Source organism: Aegilops tauschii, chromosome 7, assembly GCF_002575655.3.
Source record: "Aegilops tauschii subsp. strangulata cultivar AL8/78 chromosome 7, Aet v6.0, whole genome shotgun sequence".
NCBI lineage: Eukaryota > Viridiplantae > Streptophyta > Magnoliopsida > Poales > Poaceae > Aegilops > Aegilops tauschii.
In genome coordinates this window covers 292,624,532-292,650,821 of record NC_053041.3, presented here as the reverse complement: position 1 = coordinate 292,650,821, position 26,290 = coordinate 292,624,532, and the positions used below count along the sequence as shown (strand labels likewise).

General features: G+C 45.8%; 1 protein-coding gene across 1 annotated transcript in view; it reads right to left on the bottom strand.

Moving 5' to 3' along the window:
* The window catches only part of LOC109763773 (exocyst complex component SEC8), a 50,284-nt gene that overhangs the window by 5,620 nt on the left and 18,374 nt on the right, over positions 1–26,290 (bottom strand). The window contains exons 15-21 of the mRNA XM_020322629.3: positions 19,283–19,383; positions 14,756–14,868; positions 14,564–14,671; positions 6,311–6,499; positions 4,985–5,070; positions 4,449–4,644; positions 4,285–4,362 (exon numbers count right to left, since the gene is read on the bottom strand). Of these exons, the coding sequence (XP_020178218.3) occupies positions 4,285–4,362; positions 4,449–4,644; positions 4,985–5,070; positions 6,311–6,499; positions 14,564–14,671; positions 14,756–14,868; positions 19,283–19,383 (871 nt within the window). The remainder of the gene's footprint in view (positions 1–4,284; positions 4,363–4,448; positions 4,645–4,984; positions 5,071–6,310; positions 6,500–14,563; positions 14,672–14,755; positions 14,869–19,282; positions 19,384–26,290) is intronic.

Sequence of the window (26,290 nt, the reverse complement as noted above, 5' to 3'; positions counted from 1 at the left end):
AAACCTTCGACATCTTCAAGTCGTCCTCCTACTACAAGCAACTATAAGCCCTGAGCTTCATCATCACCTACTCAAACGGATGAGACCAGCACCTATGACTCTATGAGTGAGAAAGAAATGGAAGCACTTGAGCACATGATAATGCACCGTCAAGTGAATGAAGATGAAGACGATCAAGTCTTTTTGTGACAGTGACTTGAGCCCTGCTCTTGTTGTCTTCAAGGTCTTGACACTTCAACACCAACAAGACGAAGACCAACGTTGTCATATCTTCCACACCAAAGCAGGCATCTACGGACGCTCCGTCAAGGTCATCATCGACGGAGGAAGTTGCCACAATTTGACAAGCGAAGAGCTATATTCCATGCTACAATTGGTAAAGATAAGATATCCTTGCTCCTACAAGGTCCAATGGCTTAGCGACTCCGGCACCATTCAAGTGGAGCACACCGTGCAAGTATCATTCAAGATTGGACCTATGAAGACACCTCGAAGTGTGATGTGGTTCCTATGTCCGTGTGCCATCTCCTCTTAGGTTCCTATGTCCAACATCTCAACGGTGACGCAATTAAAACTTGGCCACAACAAACCAATCTGCAACAAGTGCGTAGTTTTCTTGGTCTAGCCGGTTTCTATCGTCAATTCATCAAGTACTTTAGCACTATTGCATCACCATTGCACGCATTAAGAAGAATGCACCATTTGTTTGGGGTCCTTCCCAAGACACCGCATTCCATGAGCTTAAAAACTTGCTTACGCATGCTCCATTACTTGCCTTACCCAACTTCAATAAAACTTTTGAAGTGCATTGCGACGCTAGTGGTAATGGCATAGGAGGCGTGTTGATGCAAGAGAAGCACCCTATAGCATACTTTAGCAGGGGGGAATCCGAAGCACAACTTAACTATCCCATTTATGACAAAGAGTTGTATGCTTTGATTAGTCTTGCATATTTGAGAGCATTATCTTCGTCCTCATGAATCTGTTCTTCATACGGATTATGAAACGCTTAAATACCTTAAGGGTCAAACGAAATTGAATAAGCGACATGCCAAATGAAGTGAGTTCATTGAGTCATTTCCTTATGTGATCAAGTACATCAAGGGTAAGGAAAATGTTGTGACGGACGCTCTTTCACGCAAATGCATGCTTGTAACCCAACTTGAATTGAATGTCATAGGATTTGAGCACATTAAAAACTTGTACGCGCATGATGCTTCATTTGTTATTCCGCATAAAACTCGGGAGCGATTTATACCAAGGATGATTATCTAATGCAAGCTAACAAGCTTTGTATACCCGAGTCTTCTCTTCATTTGTTGCTTCTGCAAGAGGCTTACGGCGGAGGACTTATGATAAACTTTGGACGCAACAAGATGTACGTAACGCTCTCCAACAACTACATTTGGGCCAAGATGTTCTGTGACGTCTCACGCTACACCAACCGATGCTCTACATGTCACAAAGCTAAGTCTAAAGCTCAATCCCATGGTCTATATATGCCACTTCCTATTCCGTATCACCCATGGGAAGATATTAGTATGGACTTTGTGCTTGGTTTGCCTAGAACTCAAAATGGAAAAGATTCGGTATTTGTTGTTGTGGACTGTTTCTCTAAGATGGCACATTTCATTCCGTGCAACAAGATAGATGATGCTTCACATGTTGCAAATCTCTTTTGCAGGGAAATCTTAGGATTGCATGGAGTGCCCAAGACTATTGTGTCGGACCGCGACGTCAAGTTCCTTAGCTACTTTTGGAAGACACTATGTGCCAAGCTCGGAATCAAACTGCCCTTCTCATCGGCATAACATCCGCAAACCGGCGGGCAAACGGAGGTCATAAACTGAACGCTATCTACTCTCCTCTGCGTGCTCATCAAGAACATCAAGGAGTGGGAGGAATGCTTACCCATCGCCGAGTACGCCTACAATCGAGGTCGAGCAAGACATTCTACTACCGGCAAGTCCCCCTTCGAGGTAGTCTACGGATTCAACCTGTTATCCTCATCGGACATTCTACCGCTACCACTACAAGAGCGCACTAACATGGACGTGAGGACATTCTACCGCTACCACTACAAGAGCGCACTAACATGGACGTGAGTGCACGAGCAACTTATCTCAAGAAGGTGCATGAAGAAACACGACAAGCAATCGAGCGCCAAGTACAACGACTCGCGACCAAGCTCAACATCAACAAGCACCCCATGATATTCAACCTAGGAGATCTTGTGTGGATACACCTTCAGAAGGACTGTTTCCCGAACGAGCGCAAGTCCAAGCTACTACCTTCCGCCAACGGACCCTTCAAGGTGCTAGCACGCTACAACAACAATGCATACAAGATCGCCATTCCACGCGACAAGTACAACGTGAGCGACATCTTCAATGTCAAGGATCTATCTCCCTTCCATGGTGATGAGATTTTCGATCCGAGGTCAGATCTTTCCCAAGGGAAGGGGGGAGACGACGCGGAGCATCCTACGGTCATCCCCATGGACCTACCTTCGTCTCCCCACACACCACGTGAACCAATGACTAGAGCTCGAGCAAGGGCTATCGAAGCCGAGGTGAACTCGCTCCTCTCCGAACTTACATACTCCACATGTGAGACATGGCTACTACCTCAAGCGGAGACCTTGTCTGTGATCAAGTACTTGGAGGAAGGCCATGAAGCTGCTACCACCAACGTTTTAGGGTTAGCATTGTGATAGCTCAACATTGAGATAGAGCTTTGCTCATCCACTTACCCCTACTCCCATGGAGATCAAGGCCTCCATGTGAGAAGATCTCCCAAGTGGATTCAAGACCCCCTTGTGGGAAGATCCTCCAAGGATTCAAGACCTCTCTCCTTCAAGGATTGGGATGAACTAGCTACCCTTTGTACCCTCTTGTGTTGACTTTGGATCTTGTATCTCCCCTTTGTGTATGTGGATCTAGCACATATGTGATTGATTTTTGTCTATTTGAGTGTTTTCCCTCTCGTGTTCTTCGTGTTCTTCTTGGGATCCCCCTCAAAATCGTGAAAGATCGGCCTTAGGAGTTCCACTCCACATCAGCTATCCCAATTGTGATGGATTTTTAGCTACATACAAAGGGCAATAGTACCATGTGTCGGAATTTAACTTTGCATATTCATCTCTACGCAAAGTCATTGAGCGTGCATTTGGTGTGTTCAAGATGAAATGGCATATTTTACTAAAAATGCCAAGTTACCCATACATCCCCAACCCATAGGCCATGCTTCCAACATTGTGGTTGGTGATGATGCGACCATGCAAGCAACTCGCGAGGCGATTGCTAATGGATTGTTGGCAGATCAAGTATAGTTTCACATATTAGTTGACAAGACTACGATGGTAAGTGTATATTTTGGATGATATGTGTACGTATGCAAGCCTATGATGGTTGGTCCATATTTTGGATGATATATTTCGTATATAAGACTATGATGGATGTTGCTTATTTTGGATGTTATGTGTCATTTTCATATATCGGATGGTATATTCCTACCATCATGACAATTCTAGAAAAAATAATCCGTTTTTTTTACTGACATTTCACAACACCCATAGCTCCTACATCTGACCAATAACTGGGTAAACAAACAGCCAGATTCTGATTCTCAGGAATCCAGAGCCACAGCTGATTCTCAGGAATATAGAGCCAGGGGATTCTAGGGAATCTGCAGCCCAAACAAAGGGGACCTTAGTACATTGCATGTTGCCATATAGCCTAGGATATGCAGATATGGCCCTGGTTAACCTCTAGATGAATGGGTTACCGATAAATTCAGTTAAATGGCCGATTCACCGATTAATCCCTACTCAGCACCCAACCAATAATGACTATTTGAGCGCAAATTCCTGTGAATACTAGGGTTCTATTTTTGAAGAATGTATTATCTGCCGATCTAACTACAGGCAAAGAACAAATAATCAATATGCATTCCTATGGCTTGCCTGTTGGCAAATTTGGACGTACCCCTGTGTCATGTTTACAGTGTTGAATTTAGCTTTTTGCAAGTTGCAGGGCTAAACTGATCACGGGTTCCTAGTGCAATTTACTCTTTTATATACAGTTTGGCATTGTGGTAACTTTTCGCAAGTGCTTACTTATTTCCATTTGTGGATATAACGGTTAGTTGAAAGCATCATCTTTAGATTGTTTTACTTAAGTCAGTAAATACTCCCCTATGTAATAAGATTCTACAGTAAAAACAATCATATGTTGGCTCTAAAGAACACTAAAGTTGTACTCATACTAACGTGGGCTGGCCTACCTGAGTTGTAAGAGAGATGATGAAGTCATCAGGATCTTCAGCGTCTTGATCTTCTACATATTCTCTTTTTGTCATTTCCTGAATGTTTGCAAGAAAATTATTGACATGTGATAAATCCATCAATAACAACAGAGTAATACCATCATAAACTTGAGTACTATTACCTGCATGTGATATATTGTCTCCAACTGCATTTCCAATCTCAAGACTCTAACACAATCAGTTGCTAGCCTTCTGTACTCATTAGCAAGAGACGCAAGGCTTTTCGGAATTGCACTAGTTGTGCGAGTATGGTGACTTTGGTGTATGTCACTTTTGTTTTCTGAGATGGTGGATGGACTTATAAATGACTCACCAAGCCTGAAAGTTCAAAGGAGGCAAAACCATAAGCATGCAGCACAGGAATTCTCGCGATGACAGATCATAAGCGATGATACAACCAAGAAGATCAGCAAAAAGGATTAAGTATTATATGATTGCTAACTACTCCCTCCGTCCCACAATGTAGCTTGCAAAAACAACTTATGTTGTGGGACAAAGGGAGTATTCTTTAATAGGGTGTGACTGGAATCAGATGTATTCGCACAATGTTCTAGTGCACTAACTGAATCTACCCTATTTGCCCCTCTAGTGGATATCAGTGGAATGGAACTGTAGTTCAACAAGATGGGTAGCTAAACGAGTGAAACAATAGGTTTACCTTTCAACTGAATCTGCTAAATATTCCAAGGAGTCGCTAAGAGATGCCAGCAATATCAATTTCTGGTCATCATGGATCAAGTTTTCCTGCATACCAAGAATAACAGTTAACAATTAGCATTATAATCATATACTGCCCAATGTCTCTCACATTTCAAGACTATAATAACACCTCTTGAAATAAAAAAGTTCAAATTGTCCCTTCCACAGTAAATATTATGTACAAGTAATAAGTATGTATCTTATATGAGACTGTATTTTGTGCATGTGTTTGAGCTCCTCAGCCACGCGGGTGCTTAGAGATATATGCAGAGATCTTCGGAACAGAGTAGAGAAGGTAAACATCAAATCAAATCAACGTGTGAAATTGGTCATCTCCGACTATCTTTCAGTACTAAAATATATAGAACCAGTGTACATCAGCACGAATGATGAGAAGGCCATGGCGTGTAGGTTCATACAATCTTGACCCCGCATGTAATTGAGAGAGAAGAGTACATCTTCACTATATAATACTCCGTATCAGACAAGACACGTGGGTCTGTACAACCAGTTAAAAACAAAACACTGCATGCATCTTTGTCCTCTCTTTTCTCCTGTTCTATTCTATTCCATCTCTCATTCATTCAAATCCAGAATCCCTTTCTCTCATTTGTCTGACCCTCACTCCAGGACATGCTCGCTGCTGGTACGCTCCTTCTCCACATTCTACAAGAGGCAATGCCTAGAAAGGTAGGCCATGTGAAGTGGCTATTGGGCTGAAGTGGGCTTTCTAGATTAGCAGCAATTTTGGTTTTCTATTTAAGAGAAAATGTCTCATCACTTTTAGAACTTGTTAAGCGTAACTAATCGGACTACCAAATGGGGAGCTACTGAATCAGAGTAATCTGATTCATGAATCGGTTATCAGATTCGCGAACCAGAGATGTATACCCCCCTCGAATCCGAATCCAATTCGTAGAAAGTGATGGATCACAACTTGCGAATTGAGCACACTGCGAATCTGGTAACATTGTCAGCTTTCAAAGATAAGGCGTATCAGCCAAAAGTCTAGAACATTATCAGCTTTGAAGACATGATCAAACTAGAATTGTGGTGTATATCTTCTTCTCTAACATCAACAACTGGAACCTGTTAGTGCATGCCTCAGGAGAAAAAAACCATGAAAATATATCGACTAGCAGAATAATAGCACATAACTTATGGATTAAAATGCATGTGCATGCAAATTCACACCCCCTCCCCCCCCCCCCCCCCCACCCACACACACACACCAAAAAAAGGAAAATGCATAAGTACTAAAAAGTTTGAACATGACAAAATATACCTGTTTTATCGGGCACATATCCAATAGGAGATCACTTAGTTCAATCTCCACTTCAATTCCTGCATCTGGAATGTCGTTATCAAGTTGACCAAAAGAGTTTTGCAAAGAAGCATTTGCAGGGTCCAGACACATTAAACTTTCAACATCACTCCGTGAGAGGAGAATATAACTTTGTTTCTCAAGAACAGCCTGCATTTTGCCAGAATATAAAAGGATCATGGAGAAAACAGAGAGTAGAAATACACTTGGACTGCAAAAAAAGGACTTATTTTTATTAATTTAGCACCAACGGAGTTGAGCTACAAGAGCATCCCTGCATCAAAGTATCCTGTGATTGCTTATAAAATTGCTAGCAGAACTCACCCAATAAGATTAGTTGTTAGCCATGAGTTACTAGTACGAACGGTAAATGTAGACATTGCAAAAAACACTTGCTTTGCCTGCTGATTTTGTTAGGAATAAGCAACTTGTATTCCCATGAGGCCATAGGCCGATATATATACATGTACAGGTGTGGTACATATGCAGGAAACCCCTTATACTACGGGATAAATACAAAGGGGTATACATGACTTATATTATAACTCTAACACCCCCCTCAAACTCATGGTGGAGGAACAACACTGAGTTTGGAGAGATGAAAGCCATGTTGTGCTCTAGTCTGGGCCTTCGTCAGGAAATCCGCCAACTGTAACTCGGAAGGCACATACTGAAGAGCAACGACCTGATCCTGCACAGCAGCGCGCACATAGAAAGCATCAACACCAATATGCTTGGTGAGCTCATGTTTCACAGGATCGCGCGCAATGCTAATAGCACCTGTACTGTCAGATAAGAGCATAGTCGGTGTAGTGACAGAAACACCAAAGTCCTGAAGTAACCACCGTAACCAAGTCACCTCTGCCGTCAAAAGAGCCATAGCTCGCAACTCAGCCTCAGCACTCGAACGGGAAACTGCAATCTGTTTCTTCGTCTTCCAGGCAATGAGAGAACCGCCAAGAAAAACACAGTAAGCAGAAAGCAAACGGCGATCAGAAGGATCACTAGCCCACGTAGCATCCGCATAGGCCTGAAGCTATAAAGAACTGGAGCTAGGAAAGAAGAGACGGTGAGAGATCGTGCTCCGAAGATATCGGAGAACACGAAGGAGATGACTATAATGAACCGATGTGGGAGCAGAAACAAACTGACTCAGAATATGAACCGGATAAGAGATGTCCGGACGAGTGACAGCTAGATAGACAAGACTGCCAACGAGATGACGATAACACGTCGGGTCAGGGAGAGGATCACCATCAGTAGCACGAAGGTGAACATTGAGCTCCATAGGAGTCTCAACAGCGCGCTCGTCAGAAAGAGCAGCACGAGCAAGAAGATCCTGGATATACTTTTCCTGGGATATAAAAAAGCCATCAGAGGTAGAAGAGACTTCAATCCCAAGAAAATAGCGAAGAGGTCCAAGATCAGACATAAGAAACTGCTCACTAAGACGGGCCTTTACAAAGGCAATATACTCGGGGTCATCCCCAGTGATGACCATATCATCAACATAGAGAAGAAGAAGAGTCCGGCCACGAGGAGAAAGGTGAATAAACAATGCGGGATCATGAGCACTTGCTGAAAAACCAGCAGTAGTGACCACAGAAGCAAAACGCTCAAACCAGGCGCGAGGGGCTTGTTTAAGGCCATAGAGAGAGCGACGAAGACGACACACCATGCCATCAGGAACAGAATACCCAGGTGGTGGCTGCATGTACACCTCCTCACGCAGCTCACCATTAAGAAAGGCATTCTTAACATCAAGCTGAGATATAGACCAGTGGCGTGCAGAGGCAACGGCAAGAAGTGTACGAATAGTGGTCATATGGGCCACAGGAGCAAAAGTCTCGTCATAATCACGACCATGCTCCTGCTGAAAACCACGAGCCACGAGACGAGCTTTGTGACGCTCAAGAGAACCATCGGAGCGAGTCTTAACCTTGTAGACCCACTTACAAGTGATGGGACGGACTCCGGGAGGAAGAGAAACAAGATCCCAGGTACCAGTGCGTTCAAGAGCAGCAATCTCCTCCGCCATCGCAAACTGCCATTCAGGATGAACAGCCTGACGGTAAGAAGTCGGCTCAAGAACAGCAGCACCAGCGGTGGGAAATCCAAAGCGATCAATAGGCGGACGAGGACGAGAACGCAAGCCATAAGTAGGCTGAGAGGAAGAGGACGACTCATCGAAGGAAGCATCCACAGGTCGTGAACGACGAGTGTAATGCTGAGGAAGAGATGGAACAAGGGAAGGACACCAAGGTAGAATCAGGGGGTGGCGACGAAGAAGTCACCGGAGATGAAGGTGTAGAATCCGGGGACATGCTGGGTGAGGAGACCGGGGAAGATGGTGGCGGTGAATCGACGAGGGGTGGAGAAGCAGAGGGAGTGGGACGAATAGGCATAGGCGCGACGGGAGTGATAGGGGAGTCAGGAAAAGTGAGAAAAGAGATATCCTCCACTGAAAAGACCGAGGAAGATGGGCGTGGGTAAAAAGGACGAGACTCATCAAAAGTCACATCTCAAGAGATACGCATCCGACGACCGACAGGATCCCAACAACGATAGCCCTTATGCTCATCACTGTAGCCTAAGAAGACACACTCAACAGACTGAGCGGTCAGTTTGGTGCGTTCGCGAGGGGCAAGAAGAACATAGCAAACACAACCAAACAAGCGAAGCATCGAATAATCGGAAGAGCGATCAAACAGACGCTCAAAAGGAACACCACCCTGCAAAGCAGCAGATGGCTGAAGGTTGATGAGATAGACAGAAGTGGAGATAGCCTCGGCCCAAAAATGAGGCGGAAGAGAGGCGGCGATCATCATAGCACGAGCCGTCTCAAGAAGGTGACGATGCTTGCGCTCAGACACACCATTCTGAGCATGAGCACCAGGACAAGAGAACTGGGCAAGAGTACCCTGCTCAGCAAGGACACGACGCAACATCTTAGAGATATACTCACCAGCGGAGTCAGCACGAAAAACACGAATGGGTGAAGAGAACTGAGTATGAACCATGGCAGCAAAACGCTTATAAATAGACAACACCTCACTACGTGAAGTCATGAAATAAAGCCATGTGTAACGAGAAAAATCATCGATGAAAATAATATAGTATTTATGACCACCTTTCGAAGTGAAAGGAGCCGGACCCCATACATCAGAATGGACTAAATCGAAAGGACGCTGAGACACTGACTCACTATGAGAATATGGTAGCTGAATCTGCTTGCCAAGACGACAACCCTGACACTCTAAAGAGACATCTCCTGAGACAGACCCCAGAAGACCTCGATGAACTAAAGACGATAATCGAGAACCACACAGATGACCAAGTCGATGATGCCACTGCTTGAAGGAACCAGTAACAGAAGCGACAGCAGCGGAGGAACTGGCGATGGTGGTGGCAGCGGAAAGAACATGAAGCCAGTCCAACTCCCAAAGACCCTGAGAATCACGGCGGCGAGGGCCAGCCCCAACCAGAGTGTGCGTGCGACGATCCTGGACAGAACAAGAGTCAACATCAAGGATGACACGACAACCAGAATCAGTAAGTTGACCGGCAGAAAACAGATTCATGGTAAGTCGAGGAACATGAGCAACATCAGGAACAGAATAAGGAGTAGAAAGATGGCCTCTACTAGCAACAGAAAGTGGAGTACCATCAGCAGTGAAGACATGAACAGGAGAATCCAGCGAGCGAAGAGAAGACAAAGCGGAAGAATGAGAAGACATATGAAAAGAAGCTCCAGAATCCAGAACCCATGGGGATGTACCTGACTGTGTAGAGGGCGGGTGCTCAGTGCGGGAAGCATCAGTCACAGAACCAGCAGTACCCGTCGAGGAAGAACCTGAAGCCGCGAGCAGACGCTTAAGTCTCAGAATATCCTGCTCGGTCAAAGCAATGGCTGAAGCTGGCGAGGGAGATGACGAAGTCCCTGAGGAGGATGATCGCGCCTTGCGCAGGTGTTTCCGCTTTGTGTAGCACTGGGACTCAATATGACCATCATTGTTGCAGTAGTCACAATGTGAACGGGGCCGACCTAAGCCTCCAGAAGGAGTGGGCAAGAGCGGCGGAGCACTCGAGCGAGAATGGGGCGGTGCAGCCGGCGGAGTGGAAGAAACCCGAGTAGCGAGCACAGAGGGAACCTCCAGCAAACCAGCACCACGTAGGCGAGTCTCCTCAGCACGAATCTCTGAAAGCGCCTCCATGAGAGAAATACGGCCACGAGCAAACAACTGAGCACGCCAGGGCTCAAACTCCTTACGGAGCCGAGACAGGAACTCATAGACGCGATGAAACTCCAAATCGGCCTGGACAGCCTGGCAGCAGGGGCAAGTACGACAACCAGCACTGCGGAGAGAATCAAGCTGGCGCCAGATAGCAGAACTCTGTGCATAAAAGTCATCAACAGTAGTGTCACCCTGCTGAAGAGCATGCTCCTGACGAACCACAGAAAGATATAAGGCATCACCACAGGGCTCATAGCGCTGACGAAGACAGGTCCACATCTGGAAGACAGTAGGAAGACCTAGAAACTCAGAAGCAAACTGAGGCAGAACACTAGCAGTGAGAACAGCTGCAGCACAAGCATCATCATCAAGCCACTGAGTGTAAACAGACAAAGCACCATGATACGTCTGAAGAGCCTCCTCATAAGCCAAAGCCCTCTCATCATAGGCACGATCAGCAGCCTCATCAGCAATCTTAGCCGCATCCTTGGCGGCCTGATTAGCATCCGTAGGAAGAACCAGTGGAGTCGGCGGAGTAGACGACAGCAGTAGACGATCGGGAGGAGAGGGACCTGGCGATCCACACAGCAGGAGACGCGGCTGCGAGCCTAGCGGGCCTGGCGAACAGCACCTGGGCGGGAACGACGTCCTGGCGGGAGCAGCGCTGGGCGGGAGCGGCGTCCTGGCGGGAGCGGCGCTGGGCGGGAGGGAAGGGCGCCTGGCGACCGCGAGCTTGCGGGAGGAGCGGACGACGGGAACGGCGCCGACCTGGAGCGGCGCCTGGGCGAGAAGGAACGACGCCTGGCGAAGAGAAGACGCGGCGGCGGCGAGATGGGATCGGAGCACGAGTTGCGTGTGCGAAAAAAAAGACCTAAAGCTCTAATACCATGTTAGGAATAAGCAACTTGTATTCCCATGAGGCCATAGGCCGATATATATACATGTACAGGTGTGGTACATATGCAGGAAACCCCTTATACTACGGGATAAATACAAAGGGGTATACATGACTTATATTATAAGTCTTAACAGATTTGACCCCCTTCATATAAGGTGTGAACATTCCCACCCCTATCCTCCAACTACCCGTGCCAGGCTAAAATTTCCGTGAATGGTTCCAGATGATTACGGAGCTGTACTTGCACATTGAAAACGCTATACAGGCCCATGACCCATACTTCAAGCAGAAAAGAAATGCGGCTGGGGAACTTGCGTGCGGAAATGTGATCACATATGGTGTCCCAGCTGATTCTATTGATGAGATCATTCAGGTCAGAGAGCACAACCATATTGAGTTTATGGAGAATGGTGAAAGCTGTGGTTGCAGTCTTTTGGGAGTACTTGCGATTACAAAATGAAGAGGACACCACAAAGGCTTACCTGTGATTGCTTATAAAATTGCTAGCAGAACTCACCCAATAAGATTAGTTGTTTGCCATGAGTTACTAGCACGAACGTTAAATGTAGGTATTGCAAAAGACACTTGCTTTGCCTGCTGATTTGACCCCCTCCATATAAGGTGTGAACATTCCCACCCCTATCCTCCAACTACCCGTGCCAGGCTGAAATTTCCGTGAATGGTTCCAGATGATTACGGAGCTGTACTTGCACATTGAAAACGCTATACAGGCCCATGACCCATACTTCAAGCAGAAAAGAAATGCGGCTGGGGAACTTGCGTGCGGAAATGTGATCACATATGGTGTCCCAGCTGATTCTATTGATGAGATCATTCAGGTCAGAGAGCACGACCATATTTACTTTTTATATATAAATAGATGGTGAAAGCTGTGGTTGCAGTCTTTTGGGAGTACTTACGATTACAAAATGAAGAGGACACCACAAAGGCTTATGACAATTGGTGCTTAAGAGGGTTCACAAGGATATGCTTGGACGCATCAATCGCATGCATTGGAGGTGGAAGAATTGCCATGTGCCATGGCACGACAGTTCTTTTGACATGTCCATTAACCAATAATCACTCCACAGTTACCAGATTCTCTCAGTTTGCTATTCGGGTTCATGATTCACGATTCACCAATTTCCATGAATCGAATTGACAGGGGGTATACATCTCCGATTCGTGAATTAGGCGAACTAAGGAATCTGTTAGAAATGTTTTGAAATGGATATTGTTCTCTCTTTGATCAGGGATTGCTATATGAAAAGAAGTGGAGTTTGAAAAAGGGAACGGCAAAAGTAACTTTCGAAGGTTTAGTTACGGAAGCCCTACCCAATGGAATGTTCCGCGTTCGGCTAGAGAATGACACCATCATCCTAGGCTATTATTTGCATGTGTATTTGCGTTCGGCTTTGCTACTTTCCTTCTAGAAAAGAATGTCCGCGGAAGGGAATAGTCTACGTGGCCCGGGGTAGTCTTTCAATTCCTTTATCGGGTGGCGTTCCGGGAGAATAAATAAGGTCATTTAGTAAGTTCATACGTAGGATTCACGAATCGGTTGCATAGGATTCGAGATTCTGTTCTATTTGTGAATCAAAGATGAAATACATTTTAAGAAATAAAAGATATAGAAAGAAATGACCCATCAGGCAGTTCGGCTGGCTCAGCTAGTGCCACTCCCTCTCCCATTATTAAGAACCATTGGACGCTCAAATAGTGACCTCCATTCAAATTAATCCCCTCCTCATTTCTGCCCTAACTCCTTTAGAAGCTGAAACCAAAACCACCAGCCACCACTCCTCACTTCCTTCCTCCAGCCAAGCCACACGACCTGCTGCTCCTTCTACTTTACTGCTGCTGCCTGCTCCCATCTTTTCCAGTGTCATCTCGATGCTACTCCATGCTGGCTGCAGCTCCCTCCCATCTCCTCCCAACAGCACGTCCAGGCTGCTCCTGGTTGGCTGCTACTCCCATCTCGTCTGCAATTAATTGCGATGATAGCAGAGTTGCAGCAGCAACAGAGGTGCCACATCAGGCAGCAACAATGAGGACACAAGGGACACCCAAGTTCCTGTTTGTTCGTCCTCCAATCACAAATCAGACAGCAAATCAGGTACGAATCGAATGAATTCAAACCCCAATCTACAATTGATCTAGATCAGAGTTCGACGATGGTTTGAGCGAATCCGGTAACTATGAATCATTCTTGAAGTTGTTGCTTTCCAGGATCTATGGATTTGTGAAGCAGCACAAAGGTTGTGGAGGAGCAACTCCACCTTGCTGCTACAATGTGTACAGCACAAGTGTTGAAGGAACAGCTTCAACGTGCTGTGCTAGATATCGCTCTAGAGGCGAATGTAGGCCGATAGGGCAGCAAGAGTACAATCCAGAACTCCTAGGGCACAAGATCTACTCCAAGATCTTAGATAAGAACAACAAGTTCTATTATAGGTAGTGGGTACATAGTCTGGTTCCAAAGTAGAGGTGAGGACCTCTATTTATAGGGCTTTGGGAAGCCTTCACATACTTCTACTTATAGCTGGAACACTCTAGAAAACATTATTTAGGATTCACCATTCTACTCACAGCTACTTATAACTAGAGAAATCTAGAAACAGCAGGTAGGGTAAAGAAAAGAAATACTACACTAGACTGGAAGCATCTAGAAGTAGCTAAACAGATCTGGCATGTGTTTTTCTTTCTTCTTCTTTTTCTCATCTATTGTTCCTCATCAATTTGGCATGCATACTTTGTGTTGTCGGGGTTTCACAATGACATTTCCTCTCTGTGCAAGGCTAGCAGCTAGCCACAATGATCTCACAATGACGTCAATGTTCCACATCTAAAGTTGACCGTCCATATCTATGGGTCTCGTCTAAACCAAACAGATGTGGGATATATAGCTCGGCAGCCGAGTTTCAGAAGTGCACAATTATTAGTTTGTATTTCAAGTCAGCAGAATTAGAAGAAGAAGAAAAGGATACGGCCTGCCATATAATTAGAACATAAAAGTAGTAGATTTAATTCACATATAAGAATTGCATGTTCCTGAAACCACAGACAAGTGCATAATTATACCTCCATATATGATGCCCGGCATCTTTCGTGTGTACGTTCCAGAAAGGTGCGAACATACTCAACAAGCTCAGCAGCATAGATCGGCATCAATTGAACCCAACCAAGAACCTAAGGAGACAATGAGAGAATAAATATTATTAAGTACAATTAAGGGTTTAAAGAAAATTCATGTTTCAATTACTAAGGCATTACCTCTTTGGCAATTATATCAACAGCCAGAAGCCCTTGTAGTACAGGGCGGCCATTCTCCACTAGTGAGCTATATACTGAGGTTGCATTTACACGTGGTCTAAATGCTGCTGGACCTGCCAAACGACATAATAAAGTTGTTCGAATGTGCAAGGATGAAAATTTCAGGAACAGGTTACTGCAGCCAGCCAGCCAGCCACCATACATGCAAACATAGTTTTGGACACCAAATTCCACACAATGTTTAAGCGCACTTCTGATGCACAATAGGGTCATGATATCGTGTAAAGGATGATTTAATGTTGGACTGTGTTATGTGGGGGATGTGCCCCCCAGTGTCTTATGTGGGAGACTACACTATAAACTTTTATCTCTTAAACCATCAACCCGATTGATGATCCGTTTTATCATTGGCTTCATTGTCGCGAGATCTTCAAAACTACATCCCGTGTTGTATGTTTTGACAACATTTTTTTGTCAGTAATTACGACATTAATTTCACTTACTTACCGGATTTATATACCCTTAGTTACCAAATTTATATAACTTAGTTTGCAGTACAGAGTGTCATTCATCCGGTTACTATAATATAGTAACTAGCCAGAGAAAAAACTGACGCGGATCTTTGGAACATGGGGGCCAATGCACCCAAAATGGAAAAACAATTTTAGAAAAATCAAAAAGAGTTGAAAATTTCTGAAACTTCTTTGTAACAAACATGGTCAGAGTAATACTCATGTGAAAAGTTTTGCAGAGGAATGACTCATGGTATCCTTGGTGGATCGACATTATAAAAGTTACTACTCACGCTTTCTGTAATCTCAAATTTGTTTTCTTGGTGAAGGAGTCGGTCGAAGCTTTTCACACGAGTGTAATACCTGATCAGGTTTGATTCCAAAACGCATCATGAATTTTTTAAGCTTTTTGAATTTTTCAAATTATTTTTTCCAATTCGGGTGCAATGGGACCTGAGATCCATTGGCTATTTCTGGAGAAAAAAATCTAGTTATCTCAGCATTTAATCTAAATAATCTGGCAACTGGTGGCCACGGAATAAAATCATTGAAACATGCCAACATGAGATCTTGTTTTGAAGCCCTCGTTGAGGATGAAGAAGGCTCGCTAAACAAATTAAAGATTTGTGAGATAAATCATTTCAAAAATTAAAAATTAGCAATTAATGTGATGATGCTAGCATGAGGTGGGAAATTCCTGCATGCATGGACGCGCTCTCTCCTATAGGGATTTCCCCACTAGATACCCATAACCCACGTAAGACTAAGTGGGGGCACATCCCCCACTTCGAATTCCACTTGAATGTCTGATGATGAATCTATATGTAAGCAATAAGAATGAGTAAGCAGGCCCTATCCTTCCAAATAAGGGAGCTGAAGTCTCTCATTAGTAAAGGGGTCATTTACTATTGTTCAGTAAGTGTGAATTAGTTAAGATTAGATACTCCCTCCGTCTAGGTGTATAAGTCACCTTACGAAAACCAAATAATCCCAAAACACTTGGGCGCGGTGCATTAACTCCCATCTGTTTCTTGTTTCTTGGCATAAATAAACGAATCAACCAATAAGAGATGTGGGGCATGTATGCATTTAATGACTTGAGACTAGCAAACACGACATGCAGTGGTCAGTTCATTGCATGCAATGGTATTAATTAGCAAATAACCATTAAGTTTTCTTGTTTTTCCCTCCGCCTTGGTCGCGGTGCACAACCTAAGATATACACCTGGACGGAGGGAGTAATACTGTTGGGGGTTAACCATCTTATAAGAAATACAAACTGCATTCTCCAAGATCAATCAATCAATCAATCAATCAAATATGCTCACTTCAGTTATCTCATGAACCTTGTCTCAACTACATGATCTGACGATCATAACTCATCTCATCTTTAACATATGTATATACAATTACTCATACGCCTCTAGCTCGCAGATACCAAGAACCCTGGATTCCTATCGATGGTGGGCAATATGCCTCATAGTGTGAACTGTGAAGTAACTGAGCCTGTCCGGTGATATCACTTTAGTCACTGAACTCAGAAAAGTATAGATAACAATAACTATACTTGTTCTGCTGCTTCATCCATGGTCACTCACTTTACTGATTGGCATATGTAGTATGCTAACCTGGCATACTTTGACCACAAAAGGAGGTATTGAGCAAGTACATGGGATATTTCCTAGGGTTCTTTTCTGAAAAATTGTGAACCGGTTACAAAATGTTGGCGTAAAGCGACATGCCGGCATGGGTTTCACCGCTGCGAAGGTTGCTGTCGAGCACGCCTGGTTCAGTGATGATGATCCATGGGGCAATGTTCAAAGTGATGACAGCACCGGATAGCTATTCCGGCCGGAGCATGTGACAACGATACCGCAGCAAGTGGGTGCGAGCAATGCCCAAACAGTGAAGGGCCGTCGATGGCCTGCCCATGCCTCCCAACACACCTAATATGCTGCCATGCGTCAATACTAGAGCAGGCTCGAAATAGCCATCATGGTTGCTCATTGACGATAGCTCTTGCCATGGGAGGAGCCATTCCTGCTGCCCTCCATGAAGCCCTGGAAGAAGCGTCGGATGCTGCAGGAGGCAACCGAGGCGGACCAGATTGGAGCAAGCAGGCATGGAATGGACAGGCGGGCCTGGCAAAGGACGGCCTGGCGGAGTACGACCAAGCGGGCCGATCAGGCGCGGCGGCAGCCGGATCGGGACAGGCGGCAGAAGGATCAGGACTAACGTCCTGAGATGGCGGCAACCGGCGGACTAGCGTAGCGCGGCCAAAGGCAGACCGGCAACAGGGGCTTGGACTTGCGAAATGAACGCGCGACGTTGACGTGGGCTTGGACATGCGGGGTGGACGAAGCAGACAGTTACCCAGCCAGAGATTGTGGCCGACATCACATGGCGGCAGGAAGAGCAGCAACGACTGAAGAGGCTTGGACCTGCGAGGTGGACGAGTGGGCGTTGACTTGCGGGGTGGAGAAGCACACGATAGCTCGGCTAGAGACAGCGGCCGGTGTCAGGTGACAGCAGCACCCACCGAAGCGATGGATCAAAGCACGAGTTGCACGTGCAAAAAAATTGACCTATGCTCTAGTGCCATGTTAGGGGCCAATGGCCAGTACACACACACACACATGTGCAGGTGGTGAATAACTGAATATGCATATGCAGGAAACCCCTCATACAACAGGGAAAATATATACATGGAAAATAATATAACGCTAACAGCCAACATGGTCCACACATCACCGATACTAAGAGGTGTGCAGGGAGCGGAGATCGGGATGAGATTAAGGTTGTGCTATCTCGAGCAGCTGTCCGACGTCGACGGCGACGATGAAGGGACTAGGGCGATAAAACTTAACTTTTACTCCGGCTAACTGAACAAACCATAACGTGCGCAAGCGGATATGTTTCGGCATGATGCAGTAACACGATCAAGCTTGCCGACGCCAGCAGATTGATTTTCCTACCGCAAATGGCAAACAGTTGCTTCAATCAAGAGAACAAGACACGGGGTCACACGTGGCCTCGTACAACGGGTACGTGTCCACGGCGGTTGTGCACGCGCGACACAAGCACATGTGATTGCACGACAGCAGCAACACACGTCTCATAGCTAACCCGCCGCCGATACCGGTGCCTGCACCCGGATATACTGATGCCGCACCTCATGGAGGCACGCGCGCTGGTGAACCAACCCTGTAGGACGGCACGGACTAGTCGCTATTCCACGAACTGTTGTTCCCCCCTTGTGTTGCCCTCCAGGAACCTGGTCCTGTAGAAGACAAACACTACCAGGAAGTTATACGCCACGTGACTACCAAACTTGTAGATGTTGTCAGGCTACAGCCGCATGTCAGTGGGGGGGGGGGGGGGGGGGGGTGTGGACTAGGAAAGAGGCGACGACTGGAGGCTCCAATCCTGAGTTGCTGCTGCTTGTACGCCACGTTGGGGCGAAGAAAGCGACGCAGTTGAGCCCGCCTGGGGGTGTTGACAGAACACCAGCCTTTTCCTATCTCTCACAGGAGCAGCTTAAAGCAGCCTGACTGGTTGACTTGTTCCCCTTCAGTTTTTCGGATTTTGCAAAAATAACCTTGAGAAACATCCCAACTCATCTAGGCCAAACATGGTCAAATTATGCCATATCAGCAAAATACGTATGCCAATCAGTAAAAGACAAAAGACCATTCCAAGTTCAGTGACTAAAGTGAATTATTGGTCAAGTTTAGATGAATTTTCGTTGTGGAATGCCCAAACTAATAAATGTATTCTAATAACTCTACATGTGTATAAAATTGTAAGGTCAAAATAACAGGCTCTCTTGTTCTTTGGCTGCTAGTAGTTTCTCAATCTCTGACCAGAATCTCCATCATGGTCACAACAAAATACATCGGTTTTCATATTTAAATTGGTGAATCACCGACTTACGTTGTAGTCCTTTCATGCAGCATAGCAATAGATAAAGAGTAGATCACACTTGCTATCTACTGGTGGGAAGTAGTTGACTTACTAGATATAGCCTGCTGAACACATTTTCTATAGTCTACAAATATTGCTGGCAAGAAGTGCTCCTTCAAGAAGTTGTTCACAAAAGCCAATAAGCCATCATTCCTGCACAAAGTTTAAGTGTAAAAATATATCAATGTCACCTAAGATTCTACTATTTCAAAAGTACTCTACAGCATAGATGATTGGGAATGCTTTCAGTCCGCTAATATCATTTCCATGTGGCGAATGAAAAAACTTCTGTTTACATGGTTAAATTTTGGAAGGCTTGTTGCATGTGTTCGGAAATGGTGTCTCGTTGAGAATACAGGGAGTACTGGAGCTGAAATGGTGTCTCGTTGAGAATACAGGGAGTACTGGGGTGCAAGGACAATAATTCCAGAAATTTTAGAAAAGATATAGCCTGCAGGATATACCGCCAATTAGGTCCTATCGTTTGTCCAAGGGACTATTTTGAAACAGCCAATCCTTACATCGACTTTACTTATTCTTTATGCTGCCTGTAAATAATCAGTACTGCTCCAGCACCTCTGCGAAGGTGTGAACCTGTCAAACTTTTGATTAAGAGCATAAAATGAGGGAGCGGAAACCCCTTGGGAAACCACAACTCCAAACAAATAAAATAAATACATCATAGTCGTGAACCTGTCTAGATTCTCAAGGTACATGTTTGCTTCAGCCTACCAGCCACAAAATAATGAAGGAGAAAGATATGAAGGACTCAATGAGCATGACGAGAAAAGGAGACTCATGGACGACAGAGGAGAAATAGTGTTAGTTTGTGGAGGGGAAAGGGAAGGAGTCGCACGGTCTTCTTGGAACACTTCAAGGTGTTAAGGGTATGATCATTCCTAGGGTTTGGCGTCATGTACTATATACCATTGTGTCAGCTTAGCAGCTCAAGTTGACATTACACACTTGCACAGGCGCCTCAAGCCGCCTTTAAGTAATTACAGTTATGTACTTACAATCTTATCTCTGGAAATGATTTCTTGCGTAGGGGAAATTATTTTACCGGCTCGATATTAATGAATTATTTATAGGAGGCTAGCTAACTGATTTTTATGTAGGGGCACTACATAAACTGTGAAACCATGAACATACAAAGAATGCGATATAAATGGCAAGCAGATGAGATGTCAAAGCTTGAACAGTAAACCAAGTCAAATGTCATTCCATCAAACTACGCTATAGGTGAAGAAAAAATATTAATTAAACAAATTCACTTCTGCAGTTAAGTAAGCTCCTCTCAATTTCATTTTAAAACTTTTTTCTTGATTTTTGAAACAAGTTAATACTTTCTGGTACCAGCAATCCCAGTGCACTTACGGAGTGATGCCTTTGGACAAGTTGTAGATACTTGTATACACAGAACTAACAGAAGGTGTTGGATGTGTGGCCCATGTATTGCTGGCCCAAGTGGCCCAGGCCAATTGGGCTGACCTAGTTGAGGAAGAACAGAGGAAGGGGAGTAGTGAGCAGCCAGACTGAGAAGCGGCACGAGTGAGAGGAACGCTAGCTCCTCCACAGCCAAGCCACCACGACCAGCGACCCGAGGTGCGTCTCCAAGGTCAACATCGTGTGCTGTTGCGGCTGGTGGAGATGTTGCTGCTCGAGTTGCTGCTTCTGCTGCTGTTTGCGGAGGAGGAGGATGAGGCTGTTGTTGCTGCTTGCACTTGAGTGCTGCTGCTGCTGCTGGTTGAGGGAGAGAAGGACTGCTACTGCTGTGTGCCTGAGCTGCTGAGCGTGGTTGCCAGTGAGGAAGATGACAGGTGGTGAGGTCAGGGTCATGGATTCGGTGCGGTCGGATGATGGATGTTCGTGTGGTGCAGAGGAAGGAAGAAGGCACATAGGAGATGAAGAGTTCAGAGGAGGCGGAAATGTGGCAAGCAGAGACTTGGAGGAAGCTATGCTGCGTGCACATCTGGTCTCCGCCGAAGCGTCCTTAGATACTGAGTTGGCAAGGGTGGCTCGCATGATGTACATGACAACGTTCATTAGGGATGTCAGAGAGGCAGCGGTCATCGAGGAGGAGAGGACAAGTTCAGCCCGCATTATCTGTACTAATGAAGATGCCCCAATTGCTGCTCATAGGACTGATCCGGAGTGGGTTCTAGACTCTGGTGCTTCTAAACATGTTGCAGGTGACTTCAGGGAATTTGAGTGATATGTGCTTGATTGTGGACAGGCCGACTGGAAGGTGGATAGGGACTGGAACAAAGGCATAGGGTACTGTGGTACATGGACCGTGAGGGGCTTGGTCAGACGGGCAGCCCAGTGTTTGCGGCAATTGTGGAAGAAAGAGAGTCTGTGGCAATGAAACATCACTGCAGAATGGGGCATGTATCCTTTGATAAAATGTTCAAGTTGTTTCCTGATGTAATGCATGGAGTAGGTAAGAACAACCTGAATTATAAGGCACGAGGACGTCTTATGTGAGTAAGGGACTTAGAAGTATATCACCATTCATGCTTGTTCACTCGGATGTTTGGACAAGCCCGGTGGTGTCGGTTAGTGGTGCAAAGTACTTTGTGACCTTTATTGACTGCCACTCACGTATGACATGGATCTATTTGATGTGTCACGAGGATGAAACTTCCAATGCTTCAAAACTTTCTGTGCCTATGTGAAAAATCACTTCAATGTTCAGGTACAAGTGATAAGAAGTGATAATGGCACTGAGTATGTTAACACAGTGTTTGGGACCTTGTTATCAGAGCAAGGGATTTTGCATCAAACCTCGTGTCCGAACACTCCTCGGAATGGGGTGGCAGAAAGGAAGAATCGCCATATTCTGGAGGTCGCTCGATCACTGGTGTTTACTACGAATGTGCCGAAATTCTTGTGGAGTGAAGTTGTGATGGCTGCGACACACCTGATCAATCGCACATCATCGAGAGTACTAGGTATGAAGTCACGTTCTTAGTTACTTCTGGGAAAGAATGATTTTGTGGTTCCTCCCAAGAATGATCTTAATGTCTGCTTTGTCAGGGATCACAGGCCATTTGTGGGCAAATTGGATCCACAGGCCGTCAAGTGTGTCTTCATTGGGTACTCTCCTGGGCAGCGCGGCTACAAGTATTGGAGTCCTTCTGAATGGAGGACCTTTGTGAGCATGGATGTCACCTACAGGGAATCCAAACCATTTTATGGTGAGAAAACCGATCTTAATGGATTATTTGTTAGTCTTGACCATACCCAATCTACTATTATAGGTCAAGAGGGGGAAAGTGGTGGTGGTGCCGATTTTGTGCTGCAACAACCAATTGAGGGTGATATTCCTGTACAGAGAAGGGAGCAGCAGCCCCAGAAAATGATAACACCATCGAGTGAAGGACCGATTGTGACTAATGGGGTGCCGGGTCAGGCAGGCAGTGCTCCCACCCAGATCGGTTGTGTACCGAGGTGGACGGCAGAGCAAGAGGAGCAGCTAAAGGTGTATTCAAATAAGCAAGGTGATGCTTCTCATAGGTGTCAAAAGGTGAATGAGGTCAAGATGACAACATCATGTTCAGGGGGGGGTAGCAATGCAGGCTCATCTGATACAAAAGACTTGCCAATTGCTTTGAGAAAAGGTACCCGAGCAAAAGCAGGGATACGAGAGCCAAAGTATGGGTTCGATGCCAATGGTATTGGAAATTATGTTTCGTAGGAAGCATTATCTCCAGCCCACAAAGCATTTGTTGCTTCTCTTCAGCTGGTGTCTCTTCCAACTAATTGGAAGGCAGCAAAAGTGGATCCAAAGTGGCGAGCAACTATCATAGAGGAGCTAGAGGCATTAAGTAAGAACAAGACATGGGCACTAACACCTCTTCCAACAGGAAAGAAGGCAGTCAGCTGCAAGAGGGTATACACTGTGAAGCAGAATGCGGAAGGGAAGATTGAAAGATACAAGGCAAGGCTTGTGGTGAGGGGGTACAGCCAGACCTACGGCATTGACTATGATGAGACCATTGCTCCGGTAGCAAAGATGAATACTGTGAGAATCCTGATCTCCTGTGCAGCAAATTTCGGGTGGTCCTTACATCAACTTGATGTGAAGAATGCTCTCTTACATGGGGACCTATAGGAGGAGGTCTACATGGAGATCCCACCGGGGTTCTCTACGTCTGAGACTGCTGGCAAGGTATGTAGGTTAAAGAAAACTCTTTATGGTCTGAAACTGTCTCCGAGATAAGTTCAGACATGTTGTATGTAATACGGGGTATGGGCAGCGTAACGGTTCATACACTGTTAAATAGCAAGACTGAAAGAGTGTCTGGGTAAGGCCTTTGAAGTCAAAGATCTGGGCCAGACTCAAATACTGGCATAGAAGTGGCCAGGTCTGCCAAGGGGATTGCGCTATCACAGAGGAAGTATACTTTAGATCTCCTAAGCGATGTAGGGATGCTAGGATGTCGGGCAGCATCAACTCCAATTGATCAAAACCACAAAGTGACAGCTCAGTCGGGAGAGCCAGTGAATAAGGAGAGATATCAAATATTTGTTGGGAGGTTGTTGTACTTGTGTCATACACGACCAGACATTACATTTGCAGTAAGTGTTGTGATCAAATACATGCATGAGCCTAGAAGTGAACATCTTGAGGCGGTACATAGAATCTTGAGATTTTTTTTAATAATTTGAAGATTGCTCACCACGCACTCGAAAGGTACTCCTGGGAAAGGACTATTGTTCAAGAGTTATGGACACCTTGTTGTAGATGGTTATTGTGATGCTGATTGGGCTAGCTGCCTAGATGACAGGAGATCAACTTCAGGCTATTGTGTCTTTGTAGGAGGAAATCTAGTGTCTTGGAGAAGCAAGAAACAACCTGTTGTTTCCAAATCAACTGTAGAGGCTGAAAGGCTGAATACAGAGCCATGTCTCAGGGACTGAGTGAGTTGTTATGGACAAGGAATCTATTAGAAGGGCTGAAGATATTGAAGACCAGTTGCATGAATGTATGGTGTGACAACAAGTCGGCAATTAATATAGCAAACAACCCGGTTCAACATGATAGAACCAAACATGTGGAGATTGACAGATTACTTTATCAAAGAAAAGCTGGATGCTGAGATTCTCAAGATAGGGTATGAGAGCTCAGGGCAAAAAATTGCAGATTGCTTGGCTAAAGGACTGGGAACCAGAGAATGCAGCTTAGCGTGTCACAAGATGGGAATGATAGATATCTGTCACCCCTCTTGAGGGGGGGTGTTGGATGTGTGGCCCATGTATTGCTGGCCCAAGTGTCCCAAGCCAATTGGGTTGACCTAGTTGAGGAAGAACAGAGGAAGGGGAGTAGTGAGCAGCTAGAATGAGTAGAGGCACGAGTGAGAGAGAGCTAGTTCCTCCACAGCCAAGCCGCCACGACCAGCGACCCGAGGTGCATCTCCAAGGTCAACAGAAGGCATCCACTATACAAGTCCACTGTTTGACTCTATAGGCGGGTACTTGTAATCAATATCTTGAATGACATCCTACAAGTTTCAACTGCTCTATATACACAAAGGGGAGCTATAGAAGAAAAAACAGGTCAAAAGTCAATTAAGAGCCTTCTTTTAGATGGTGTTGTCCCATAAGAAAATCCCAGTAAGCCTTTCGCCAAGTTCTAGGCGCACGGAACTAACAGAAGCCATTCACTGTACACGCCCATTGTTTAAGGGTGTTGTACCCCCCCCCCCCCCCGGTCCGTCCGGCAAGAGCCCACCACAGGATCACTGGTGCGGCTCCCCGGTCTCCTCCGATGATGGGAAGTCACACGCCTACCGCGACATCGTCAGGGGGAAGGTCGTCGCTGAGGTGGCGGTTGGTGAGTCTACGTGTGCCCATCAGGTCCTCCCGTGGAATCCGGCTGTGGGTTCAACAAGCTGGAGGACCCGGCCAAGGCTAAGGACAACATGGTCTAGGAGTAGCCCAGGCGCAAGCATCGCAATCTGGCCTTCACCGCACCAATCGGAGGTCAACAACGAAGCATGAAGGACACAACCCCGCATTCGACGGGCAATGCTTGCTCTGCATAGACCCGGGCCACAACCCGGTCAATTGCGCCAATGGCTCGCATTGCATAAGGTGCGGGGAGTCCGGGCACATGTCGGGGGAGTACCACCTTCCTCATCCCCCACCGTCGTCTCCCATCGTCGTCTGATGATGAACTGGCGTGTAAACACTCCGGTAACTCCTTGGCCCAATCATTTGCGCGTCCTCTGTTGCCGTCGTGCTCTGGCGTTAGGGATGGCGGTACGCCTGCACGCCGCAAGGGAAGAAACGCCCACGTCGTGAGGCCTTCCTCCCGTCTGCACCTTCTCAAACGCTGCCACTACAGCCTCCAACCTTGATCCTGCGCTCCAACATTCATTATTGGCCCACCATTGATTAGAAAATTAGCTTGTACGAATCGCTATTGGTTTGATACGAATAATGGCAATCATTTCGATATGTTAAGGATATAGATGTATCCATAATTCATTTAGAGTTACTTAATAGCCTATTTCTTATACCATATCTCTAGCCCGGGAAATTCTCGAGCCAAAAGATGGATGCATATGATGTGTTTCATTTTGCTAGAGGATATCAATTAAATGGTGCATCGATTCCATAATTGCATATAGCAATAAATAAATTACCAAGAGTCTTTCTAATACTTTACAACCATTGATGTCCCTGATGTCGCCGCTTTCCTCCTATACTTCTGCCGCGTGCGCGGATAGAGATCTGGTGCTCCTCGACGGATTCATCCAAACCCCCATCTTTTGTTTGCAATTGACACCTTGGTCCTACAACACGCAATCGACCACCAGCCAGTGCCCTGGCGTCATAGAAGGGATTTCAATCAACTCATGGAGCCTGGCGGCGGCGGAGACCATCCTTGCACCGTCCCGCTGGATTGAGAGGTTGGACCTATCCACCCGTACCAGCACCGACATGGCCAATCATCCGGCTCACGGTTTAGTGCCTGGATGCGTCAAGAATCCCTAGGGAGAAAGACTCACATGGTGGAATAAGACAAACCATCGACGGCTCGAACTCATCG